Source organism: Coptis chinensis, chromosome 5, assembly GCF_015680905.1.
Source record: "Coptis chinensis isolate HL-2020 chromosome 5, ASM1568090v1, whole genome shotgun sequence".
NCBI lineage: Eukaryota > Viridiplantae > Streptophyta > Magnoliopsida > Ranunculales > Ranunculaceae > Coptis > Coptis chinensis.
In genome coordinates, this window is record NC_141460.1 from 93,390,569 (window position 1) to 93,402,717 (window position 12,149).

Genomic DNA, 12,149 nt, shown 5'->3' on the forward strand with positions numbered 1-12,149 from the left:
ACAATATAAACAAAACTCCAGGTTCCTTGAAAAATACACAACCTTCCACGAATGCAATCGTTACTCTATCAAAACTAAGGAAGCAATGGCTAGTGCTCGTTGCCCTTTTAACAGACAAGCTGGATGTTGAGAAATAGACAAAGGTGACAACTTCCAGAGTTCCTGTACTTCATTTAGTTCAAATCACACAAGCGTTTGAAAGTTAGTACACCCAAAGTACACGTAACACTGAGTGAAGAAAAATTTCTGTGTACTCCTGAAGCTTTGTTTAGTTTCAATATACAAATAAACTAAACAGTCAGTACCATAGCGTCCATATCAAGTACACATTACGTTGTAATTAAATGGTCAGTACCTTAGAATCCATATTAAGTACACCACATAAAAACAAGGAGGAGCGTTCTCTATCAGAAGTAGAATTCTGAACCCAATTATCATCTGCAGCTTGAATAATGAAAAATGGCTTTACTTTGATCCGGAGGCAGAGTTTGAGGCTTCAGCTGAGAGCGAGTCGGAGTATATCTAGTGAAAAGCTAGATGAACATATGCGCCAATCACCAAGAGTACCTAATAATTTAGACAAACACCCGACCTTTAGACATTCAGTCTGATGTTTTTCCAACTGCATCCCTATTTGTTCTCAGGCCTCTCAATGCCGCTGCAAAGATCTACACAAGAAAGAATACAATAAATAATATCAAGAAGCAAGCTCATAGCCTCCTAATGTAAAAAATATAGTAAAAATAATCCAAAAATAAATGAACATTATTTATATAGGATCAGTGTGCTTGGCATGTGTTATATTACTATTTGCTACTAGTGCTTCTTGATTTTCTTAGAGGCATAATTTTTCCTGTGATAATCAAGTTAGACAAAAATAGAGTTTAACTGATTTCATACGTAGTAAGACTCATGTACTGTGTTAACTGATATCATATATAAGACTTAAATAATGAGCTAACTGATTTCATATGGCAACCACGAATTTTACTTCACAAGAAACAGTGAGAGCACAATGCGAACATGAGCTAAACACCACATTTGATCAGCAAAAACAGCAAATTTCCATGCAAAAATCTTCTTAACATGTTAAATAGGTAAAAACTTTATAGATAGAGAGTAAGAAAGGTAGGGGTAAAGGGATCTCAGGATAACATCTGTGATGTTGATATGCATCAATTATATGCTCATTATAACTTCATTCTTAAAAATCTGTATCCATTTTTCTACCAATTAACATTTCTAGACCTACTAATTCGACATGACACAGTTTGCACAACATACAAAAACGTCCTTACGTAAGGTAAGGGTATCACTAGCACCGAATACGAACTACTGTCGTTATAGCGCTTATTTTCTTTTTTCCACTATAATCTGTGTTGTACATGCCTTGTTCATTTAGATTAGAAACACTCAAATTAATGAGCAGCAGACATAAAGAGAGAATACTAACATACCTTTGAAGAAGGTTTAAGCTGATTGTTTAAATCTTGGCTAGGAGATTCACTACAGCTACTGCTATTTCCTTCACAATGCAATGGATTCTTTCTCTCCTTATACCTCTGCCCGGAGTCCCTATCTTGTGAGGACTCAGCTGACTCTCTATCCTCTTCGGTATATTTGTTCTCCGGTTGTTGTCTTAACGAGTAGTTAACTGTGTTGTCTTGGTGTCTTTGCTCTTTTCTTGAAAACTGTGTTGCACACGCCTTGTTCATTTAGATTAGAAACACTAACATTAATGTGGAGCAGATATAAAGAGAGAATACTAACATACCTTAGAAGAAGGTCTAAGCTGATTGTTTAAATCTTGGCTAGGAGATTCACTACAGCTACTGCTATTTCTTTCACTATGCAATGGATCCTTTCTCTCTTTATACCTCTGCCCAGAGTCCCTCTCTTGTGAGGACTCAGTTGACTTTCTATCCTCTTCGGTATATTTGTTCTCCGGTTGTCTTAATGAGTAGTCAACTGTGTTGTTTTGGTGTCTCTGCTCTTTTCTTGAAAACTGTGTAGCCGCATCATTCGTTCGAATATTTCTCTCTTTATACCTCTGCCCGGAAACCCTTTCTTGTGAGGACTCAATTCCAGTAAATATGTTCTCCGGTTGCTGTATTAGTGAGTAGTTAACTGTATTATTTTGGTGCCTCTGATCTTGTCTTGAGAACTGTGTAGCTGCATAGTTCGTTCGATTAACACCCTCTTTGTATCTCTGCCCAGAATCCCCTTTTTGTGAGGACTCGATTTCGCTAAATTTGTTCTCCAGTTGTTGTCGTAGTGAGTAGTTAACTGTATTATTTTGGTGCCTCTGCTCTTTCCTTGAGAACTGTGTAGCTGCAGCACGTGCACCAGCTATTGCTGCACTTAAATTCGGTGGTTTTTCTATCTGAGATGCTTTTGAGCCCGAAAAGGATGTGTTGAGTGATCCTGGTTTCAAGGAGAAGGGGTTTTGAGGATCTGGAAGTGGAAAATTTACTGGTAGTGGACCTTCAACTGAACAAAGACCTTTAACCGCTACCTCATAAATCTGTGCAAATCACAAAAGATTAGTTTACTGCCATAAAATTTGCAACAAACAAGAATAAAAACTACCAGAGTACAACTAAGCATGCATATGTTGGTATTGAATATATACCTTCCTTTCCAAATTATAAACATCTTGGTATCCACGCATCTCCAAAGGGACTATTAGTTTCTGCATTGATCCAAATAAAATGGTTATAACAGATACAGAAAGATGGAAAGCAAAACATCTACATCTGTGATTTCTGTCTCTCTTCTTTTTTTCTTCTCTACAAAAATTTCAAACGTATACCTGCGGCTTTTCACAGAGCCAGCAAAATTTTGTTTGTCCTTCAAGTCTCACCTGTGCATAATTTTAACACATTAAATACACTACAATTAAAAAGCATTGATGGAGGACTAGAGATATCATTTTTCTCTAAAGAAAATAAAGATACTATTTTGCTCACCCCTTCAGGAACCTCCTCCCAGGAAACCAGCTCTTCACATCTGACACATCCAACAACTTCAACACAACCTGTAACAAGGATGAAGGCTTTTAGATTTTGTAAGATTCGTTGACATTCCCAAGAACTTTCTACTACCTACTTGATAGGAAAGCTTAAAACACCATTTCATAAAATAGACTAGGACTTGTGCTAATTCAGTTGGGCAGCCCTAACATCTATACTGGAAACAATATCTTTCCAGTCTGACACAATTAATTAACAGAATCGAAATTGCATATTAGAAGAAGGGTGGAATTTGTAAGCATGCACATCAAAATTAAATTTTCTCCTCTACGTCAGACAAGTCATCTCAAACATCTTAGCAGGAACTTTCAAACATTGCACCACTAAATACAGAAAAGTGTGTCCTAAGCCATACATTTTTCCATGTTAAGACTTCTCATGGAAATCGAAAGACTAGAAAATAACAGTTAGTGTATCTATATGTTTCAAGTTTCAAGTTAGAAAAGTGGAAAACCGGAAAATGTAGACACTAGATCACATGAGTTACAAGGTACTTCTGTATGTTCAGCTTGTGCAACCACACTTCTGGTTTATGCAGTTAACAAAAAAACTACTGCTGTATGTCCATATATTGCATCCAAATAAGAGGAATAAAGAGAGGATACCATTTAGTTAGAATTCCATAAGAATATGATCGTACCTAAAAGCCGGGAAACGGGGTAATTTTCTGGAAACTTTAGATCCGTAATTCCATTTACTGCATAGATTTCCCGGTAGAAATCTTCCATTGTTTTGATTGTTGCTGAATCTGGAACCTTAGCGGCGGCATGGATCCAAAGTCGCCCTGTATAAAGACTACCTGACTTTAAATGCACACTAGGAAAAAAATATATATACAAGAAAAAGTAAAAAAAGGAAAGAACTTAAGCTTTAACACAGCCATTGAGGTTTAAGGCATAACCTAAAACAATATAAAATAGAACTCTGCTTAATCGAGTTATTGGATATAACAACAGATAAAGGGATAACAGACAACACTAACTAAGAAAGGGAACGAAAAAGTGAAATATCTCTGTCCTCCTAATGATCTGAGCTCTAGTCAAGTGATGATCAAGAGATCCTTGTCCCACTAAGGATTGTGTCGAATACACTGCAAGAAAATCTAAACTGCTAATTGCCCTAAGAAAGGCTGTACTGGTTTCCAACATCAAAGTTATTCCATAGTAAGCAAGTAGTCATTCCTAGAATGGAGTTCATTCATTGCAAAAGTAAAAAAAACTGACAGAGATATGAAGACCATAGGCTGAAGAGTTGGTCTTTATATTTTCGATCTAGTTTGCGTTTGCCTACAACTAATTTTGAAATGAGTAGCAATGAGGAGTTGAGTTGCTACTCAGTTCAACACTAGAACTCCCAAAAATAGTTTAATTTCTCCTATAAATAATTTTGAAATGAGTAACAATGAGGATTTGAGTTGCTACAAAATTCAACACTAGAACTCGCCAAGATTTGGCAGTTTCAATAAATATCCACAAGGTATGATTTTTTTTTTTTTTTTTTTTTTTCAGAAAAGCATTAGGTTTCAATCTTTAGGCCTAATTGGATTCAACAAGTTTTTTTCATCAATCATGAATAATTTTTGACACACGACAACAAAAACATTAGTTAACAGGATGAAATTGGAAATGTTTGGACTTTGGGTTGATTCGTTTTCATTGTTAAAAGGATGAAATTTATGTCAGATGTGAAGGCTCTAACCATGAATAGCATATATATGAGAATATTATTGGAATATTTTATATATGGGATCCGCCATCAGTAAAACTGCAAATGGATGTGGTACTGGAAATGTTTTCACAGCTCCATTTAAATCAGTTTTTGGTCATTCTTGCAAGTAAATTTTTTCCCACTATCTAACTTTCCATACCTGAATACCATTTTTTACATATTCATCCTTATATAGTCGATAAGCCAGGTACTGTTTTAATGTTAACACAATTTTATGCAGATTATGCCACTTCGTAGAAAAAAATTGCCAAGGAATGAGGAGAAGATAGTTTTTCTATAGAAAGATACTATGCTACAAGCCTTACAATCATGAAGCACAGGTAACAAAGAGTAATAACACCGCCGGAAATTAAATTGCCACCACCAAAACAAAAATTTATCCCTGAAGACAGGGCAAAGCACAGCTTTTATTTAGACCCTAAATTAGAATAAGTTAACTCGACATTAATTGAAATTTTAATCTTATATTGCGTTTGTAGCATATGCTACACTTTTAAAATATACTAGTTTGAAACTTTGGACATATTGGCAGTCCAGAAAAGCAATCAGCAGAAGCATATCAGCGACAAGCTTCTGATAATCACTTATTAGGAAGGAAAACATAGCACCTACACAACTGGAACTTATATTACAAATTTTAGCATAGGTTACACTTCAAGGCAAAAGCAGCTTGAAGTTGTAAGCAACGCCAAATACACTGAGTAAAGGAACTCAAACTGTCCACTTGTTAATTCCATTATGATGTTCTTACATCTCCTATTCAAGCTAAAACTGAACCATTGCATAGTTAGAAGCCTTTGTAAAATGGTTGGGCAGCATGCGAGACATACTGTTTAGCAATGGAAGATATGTTGGAATTAGTAATTTTAGATATAGCAAATTTGGTTAAATAGAGTTGGAGGTTAATTAATTAGAAAGTGGTGTGATTAGCAAATATAAGTTGCTATTAGGAAACTAAGTTGATATTGGCAATACAAGTAAGATTAGAATTGGATTGGTTATAAGAAGTTTCTAATTAGTAGCTTAGTAGGAATTGGTAATTGGAGAAGCTATATATTTGTGTGAGTGCCTAGACTTTAGCATGAGAAGAAGTGAGAGAATAATAAGAGAGATGCATTGTTGAAAAGAAATGAAATGGTAAGTTCTTTTGTTTATGAAGTTTAATATATGTGGTTGAATTGATATAATAAAGTTTATTTAGTTCAAGTTTGTCTTCTACGCATATTATTCAATTTTGTGTGTTTGAATCAAAGCATTAGATTCTACAAGATATCACCTGTTTCCTAAGTCACAAACTGAAAACAAGCCTTGCCGCCGCTTTAAAGATGTTGAAGATGAACAAAGTTCAAATGAAGATGGCGACTCAAGTTACTATGATAGTGACCAATGTCATTAGAGAGAGAAGAAAGGCGAGGATGCAGAAGTCAAGGTCACCACCATGATGGTCAGTTGAATACGAAAAAAGTATCAATGCATTTTGATCCCTTATCATCTTTAAGCAAAGAAACGAACTACCAAACGCTTATTTCGTGTTTTGGCTAAGTTTTTTAGTCCTATAAAAAAAATTACTCTTCCGGAGAAAAAAAAATGTTGGATTAATCCTGTTCGTTTTCTTGTTTTAGTTTTACAAACAAGGAAATATTCACTTAACTTTCAGCACTAAATAATCACAGAAGTAAAATTCTTACTCACATGATCATAAACCATGATACTCCAAACCGAACATAAAATCAAGCTGAACAAAAATCCAAAAAGAATGCAAAACCTCTAAGTATGGCAGGCCAAGATCTCCCTTCAATGCGTTTAATGCCATGAACAAGTAGTGACGCCCATGGTTGATGCATGGTCAAGCATTGATTCTGATTTCCTCCCTTCATCTTCTCTCTTTCTCTCTCTAGATTTCTTTTTTCCTTAAAAATTTCTTAATCAAGTAAAAAAATCTTACTACAGAGAATATAGGCTTTTATAGTCAGAATTCAGACCTTTTTTTAGCAACAACAAGAAAATAAGTTTTCTACTGCCGACTGTGACGGTGGAACTTGGGTCCCCAAGCCCGATGGATTAAAACCCGATTTTTATTGGTGGTGGGCTAACATGTCATGGTTTTGGTTTTGTAAAATCAAAACTCCCACTGAGTTTTGGGTTGGACTCAGATTAGAATATTTGGGTTTTGGGTTGGACTCGATATTTTGATATTTTGGGATATTTTGTGATATTTTGATTATTTTGAATATTTTATTTAATAAAATACAAATAAATATAAATAATGTATCATTATATAAAAATCCACAATATCCCGATATTTGTCGATATTTTGATATATATATATTTGTGAAACAATGTCAAATATCCCAAAAGAGTATCGATAAATATTATCGATATTTTTGTACTATGTATATATGTACATATATATTTCATTCTTTCTATTTTTGTAAAAAATAAAATTTAAAATCTCTATATTTAAAGAGAATAATGTAATCAACAGAGTTAGTTTTACTTTCAAACAATCAAATATCTTTGATTTTATTAGAAGATTTCAATTTTGATGTTTTGTAACTCATAATTCCAAAAAAAATCCGAAAAATTTGACTAACCCGACATAATCCCGACCCAATCCGAATTGGTCGGGCTAGAATTTGGACTGAAAATTTAAAACCAATTAGAAATTGGTCTCGGACTCGGATTAAAACATTTGAAACTTGGGTTAGACTTAGATTATACTTCAACCCAGACCCAACCTGCCCGAGTTCCACTCCTATCTGATTAGAATCTTTAGCTGGCAACTTTCGTTGATATATATTTTTGGGCCATGACCCAAACTCGGTCGCCCATTAATAATTGGTTATGTCCGTTAAATATAAATGGACCATATCATATATGGGCTTGGGTGGACCTCATAAAATGCATAGAGGCTGGATTGGTGTCTTGGTGTGAACTGTGAATGGCTTTGTGCAGTTGTTCAATTTCAAGGATATGCTCATATGCTATCTGCGATTCTAAAGAAAGTTCACATCGAAAGCAGTATACTTTATTCGATCCTAAAGTCATAATATGTAGAAAGCTTCACTTTCTTAACACGAGTTGCCGCATCCACTTCGAGTTCATTACCTATTTTCCGCAGGAATAATTCTGAATTGTTGCTGTCAAACTCCTGCCAGCCGTTGAATTTGTTAAAGAGATGGCAAAAGACATTTTCGAGTGTTGGCTTGGATGGTGTATGTTAAATCAGACCCACGAAACTCACTAAATAATGGATGAAACTCGAAATGGAGAATGATGCTTAACTATAGTTACGTATTGTACTATTGTTACCTTTATTTACTTTTTTTGGGTGGGCATAAAGTAGACTAGTAGAGTAACACATCATATAAACCTGTAAGTAACACATCCCGTCGAATTTGAAGTAGTTAATTGCATAGATCAATTGGTCTTTGGGAACTTTTGACTCAATGCCCTACACGATATTGCACACAGTTTCTGTAACGCATAATTAAAATGAGGGATTAACAAAGATTGTCGTGTTTTATGGCCCTAAGAAGGATCATAGTCAAAAGAAGAATGTCGAGTTATAGAATCCAGAAGAGCGGTTATTTGGTATCAATCAACTTACAATACAGGCACATGTGCACAACACATCTTGATAAAAGAAGAATGTCATGGCGAAGTGAGTTAAGGCTAAGTCCAATGGTGCGGTAAAACACTAAATATCACGGAAATTCTTATCCAATAGTGCGCCAAAACGCTAACCCGCCAACGCTATCGGTATAAGTTTACCTATTTATTGTGCCAGTTTTAACGAGATAACGTCAAGCCTACACGCCAATATAAAGGGTGGGTAGAAGAAATCTAACCTACACGCCACGACTAGAAAAAAAAAATCCCCACACGCCTTTGACAATAGCGACTAGAGAATCTAAATTTTTTTTTCATGTACCCCATAGGTACTGCCAGCTGTGAGAAAAATCATTGTCTCTGCCTAACCCGCTAACTCTAAACACTGTGTTATTCGCACCAAACCATTAGACTTAGCCTAATAGACCAATGGTCCTGGTAACACACCAGTTCAATCAGAATATTATGTGCGTCCAGGACGATTTTGACCGAATGACCAAAATCCAAGGCCTATATGGCCCATAACTAGTTACGCAGGGAATAGTTGGAAACTAGCACTGACCAACAAATTTATAAAAGTATCCTAAATTTCGCCCACAGAGGAATCGCATCTGTTTTCTTAGCTAGATAAAATTCTTACCTATACGTTCTTAGTTAGAGCCCTAGAGGTGGGTTTTGGTCTCTCAAGGTGGTAGCAAGTTTTGTTTGTTTGCATCTTATTTAATAGAGATTTTGTATTTTAAACCAACTTCAAACTTTTGCTGAATTTAAACTAGATCACTCCCAATCTTGATTTCAATTTTAACTGCTTACTTGCTTAAGCACTACGTACTAGACAGTTGTTGGTTTCTGAATAACCCTTAGACTTTTGATTTGATTTCTATTAAATGCTACTCATTATGGAGCAACTTTGCTGAGCACCAGGAAATAGTGAACAAAAATAAGGACCCGAGATCTCTACAACCGGGTACAGAGATCATCTCTGTAACCGTGTTATCTCGTCGTTGATCCGAATCTGAGATGTGTGTGTGTGCTCTGAGATGTGTGTGTGTGCGCCGAGATACGAGATATGTGTGTGTGGTACAGAAATCAATCTCTATACCCAGTTATAAAGGAACCGGTCTCCAAAAATAATATTGTTAAAAAGAAAGTGGAAATCATTGTCATTGGAAAATATTTTCCCAAGCGTTTGTGTATGTCGCCATCATTTTGAGAAAAAGCGTAAAACTGAATTTGGTCAATTGTTTCGGAAATTGCACTGGATGGAATACTGAGGTGGGGGTGCTAAAGTGCAGCAAACTCATATGACTATAGAATTCAGATTGACTTTAGGGCCTGTGTCACCTACCTTTTCAAAATTCAGGAACTGTTATGAGTATAGCAATGGCTCTTCAACACTGATCCAAAAAAAAAGTCTCTTTAGGCTGGGTGCAATAGCTTTCCATTCCCTTAAAAGTAGAGGGAGTGGCGGTGGTTTTTTCCTCTATCTGTATATAACTCTCTATATATAGAGAGTGTTATTGAGGAATAGAGAGTGCATTCCACGCGAGTTGAAATAGCGTGGTTTGTAAAAACCCAAATGGCGCCATTCGAAGTGGCGTGGAATGCAAAATACAATTTCATACCACGCCATTTGAAGTGGAGTGGTTTGTGAAGTGTCCCCACTAATAGTTTTTTTTTTTTTTGTTTTCATTCTACGCTGGTCAAAGTGGTGTGAAAAAAAGCGGGTTTCAAACCGCGCCAGTTCAAATGGCGTAGAATTGTCCAAACCATTAGTTCAACCAAACCTACTCTCTATCCGTATAAGACTGTTATTTTGAAGGATAGAGATAGAGAGTGGCAGACCATTGGACTCAACCTTAACATGCCTTATCTGCATCACAATTTTGTCTTGAAATGGAAATGTTTGAAAGCAAAGGTTGTCCAGTTCCCACATAGATTGGTGCAATTATATATAGGATAGCACATTAAGAGGACCACATAGCACTTAGCTGTTAGCCTGTTACATCTCATTAATTTGTGGGTGTTCAACATATAACTAAACATTTCTCAGGGTAAACAGCACCAATGCACCATATCACTATAATCAGTAGATTTGTGGTTCTTGTTTGAGACTTAGAAATCTCCACTTTAACATGATGTCTTGTGATGACTTCGTTCTTTCTCTTGGAGAGAGGCAGCAGGCACCTTTGTTTGAAATAGTTGGAACGTTACTGGTGACTGAACCGGGGTTGTGGCTTGAGATATATATATCATTGACACTCAAATCAAAAGATGAATTCTTAAATTGTTCATACTCCAAAACAAGAAAATGAATAGTGCAAGAATTTAAAATTCAGAAACAGACACGGGATGCAAAATCCCAAATGTATTATTTTGTTTAGTAGTTTATAATTTGTTCTAAAGTGTACTAGTGATTTGATCGGATGCAACGAACCCAAATCATGTATGCAGTGAGTTCCACTTTAGTTTCCAATATTTATCCAGTTAATTTATTACCTAGAAAAAAAAATCAGAACAAGATTTCAAGATTAATCTAGACTGGAATGAGCAGAAATGCATTGCAATTCGAAAGGCATTATTGATAGCCTTATTTTCCGAGAGCAAATTATAGTGTGTTTGCCATAACGCACCCTTGTGGAGTAGTTCTCAGGGTAATTGATGTGCATAAAGAAATGAAAATCCTACAAACCTTTCCCTCACCACTCCAATCCTCAACCTTTTCTGAGTTCATTTGTGGGTAATCATAACATTTCTACGGCCAAGCTTGGAAGTAGAAGTGTAGAACACATTAGATCTTTCTTTCCCATTTCTTTTCCATGGGCCGGGGTCACTAAATTAAAACTCTGCACTTACGACTCTTTACTTGAGCACATAACCTTAATGACTTAATTCTTTAGTGAGTTCGGTTATAGAGTATTAGAGGGTGTTTGATTTTTGCTACTTATAAGTGCTTGTAAGTTAAGTTTTGCTCTGCCTTTATAATTATGGCAATTATAAGTAGCAAAAGTATCCTATAAAAAGAGTCTACTATTTATAAATAGCTCAAAAACAAACACTAAAAAAAAAAAAAAATTTGGTCCACCACTTATTCGTGAAAATAAATAATAAGCACTTACAAAAACAAAAAAACAAACACTCCTTTCGATTTTGTTTCATAAAAAGCTTCAAACTGGAGTTTCATCTAATCACCTTTCCACACAAAAAATTAAGCAAAATATTGCTCAATGGTGTGCTCATCATATATAGAATAATAAATGATATTTACAATGGGGACTACTAGCTGAATGGCATGGCCACTTCCCCTAATCCCACTCGTTCCCTCAGCCCATTTTCTACCAAAGGTGCCTACCGATGTCACTTCTAGCAACTGGAGTTACCATTGTTAGGCAATGTACTGCAACTACATTGGAAGATACTTAAACTTTGTTTATATGTCTAATATCTCCCAGATTATATAATTTTTTATGCAAGGCTTTTAAGTGCCCAATTTATATGTGATCATATCTAAACACAATGTGATCTAAACGTACGTGGACTTCTTAAATCCCAACTTCTAAGCATTCTATTAGAACACTTATATGTGACAAGCAACAGATAATCTAATTTCCTAACCAAGTAAAGCCATAAGCACTTAAGCAGAACATGACATCAAACCGTGCTCTCTAATCCTTGACTAAGAAAATGAAACCTGTCCGGTGGCTTTTAAAGAATTCAAATTTTAGGTAATTAGTATGCATTTACTGTTTGAAGTTGAGATGCTCTTTTTAGGGATTT

The 12,149-nt window shown here is 35.6% G+C and overlaps 1 protein-coding gene across 2 annotated transcripts; it reads right to left on the reverse strand.

Annotated features, from left to right (window-relative positions):
* Positions 1-233: 233 nt before the first annotated feature.
* On the reverse strand, positions 234-6,923 carry LOC147500209 (uncharacterized). 2 transcript variants are annotated; one of them, XM_086561884.1, is made up of 8 exons: positions 6,526-6,923; positions 3,673-3,816; positions 2,970-3,037; positions 2,813-2,863; positions 2,633-2,692; positions 1,775-2,524; positions 1,458-1,691; positions 234-668 (listed from the first exon to the last, which is right to left on the reverse strand). In XM_086561884.1, exons 1-8 carry the CDS (start codon positions 6,635-6,637, stop codon positions 603-605), a joined length of 1,485 nt encoding a protein of 494 aa, XP_086418010.1. In that variant the 5' UTR covers positions 6,638-6,923; the 3' UTR covers positions 234-602. The 2 variants fall into 2 exon arrangements, with proteins under 2 accessions (XP_086418010.1, XP_086418011.1); XM_086561885.1 differs by having other exon boundaries at positions 6,453-6,589.
* Between the last annotated feature and the right edge of the window lie 5,226 nt (positions 6,924-12,149).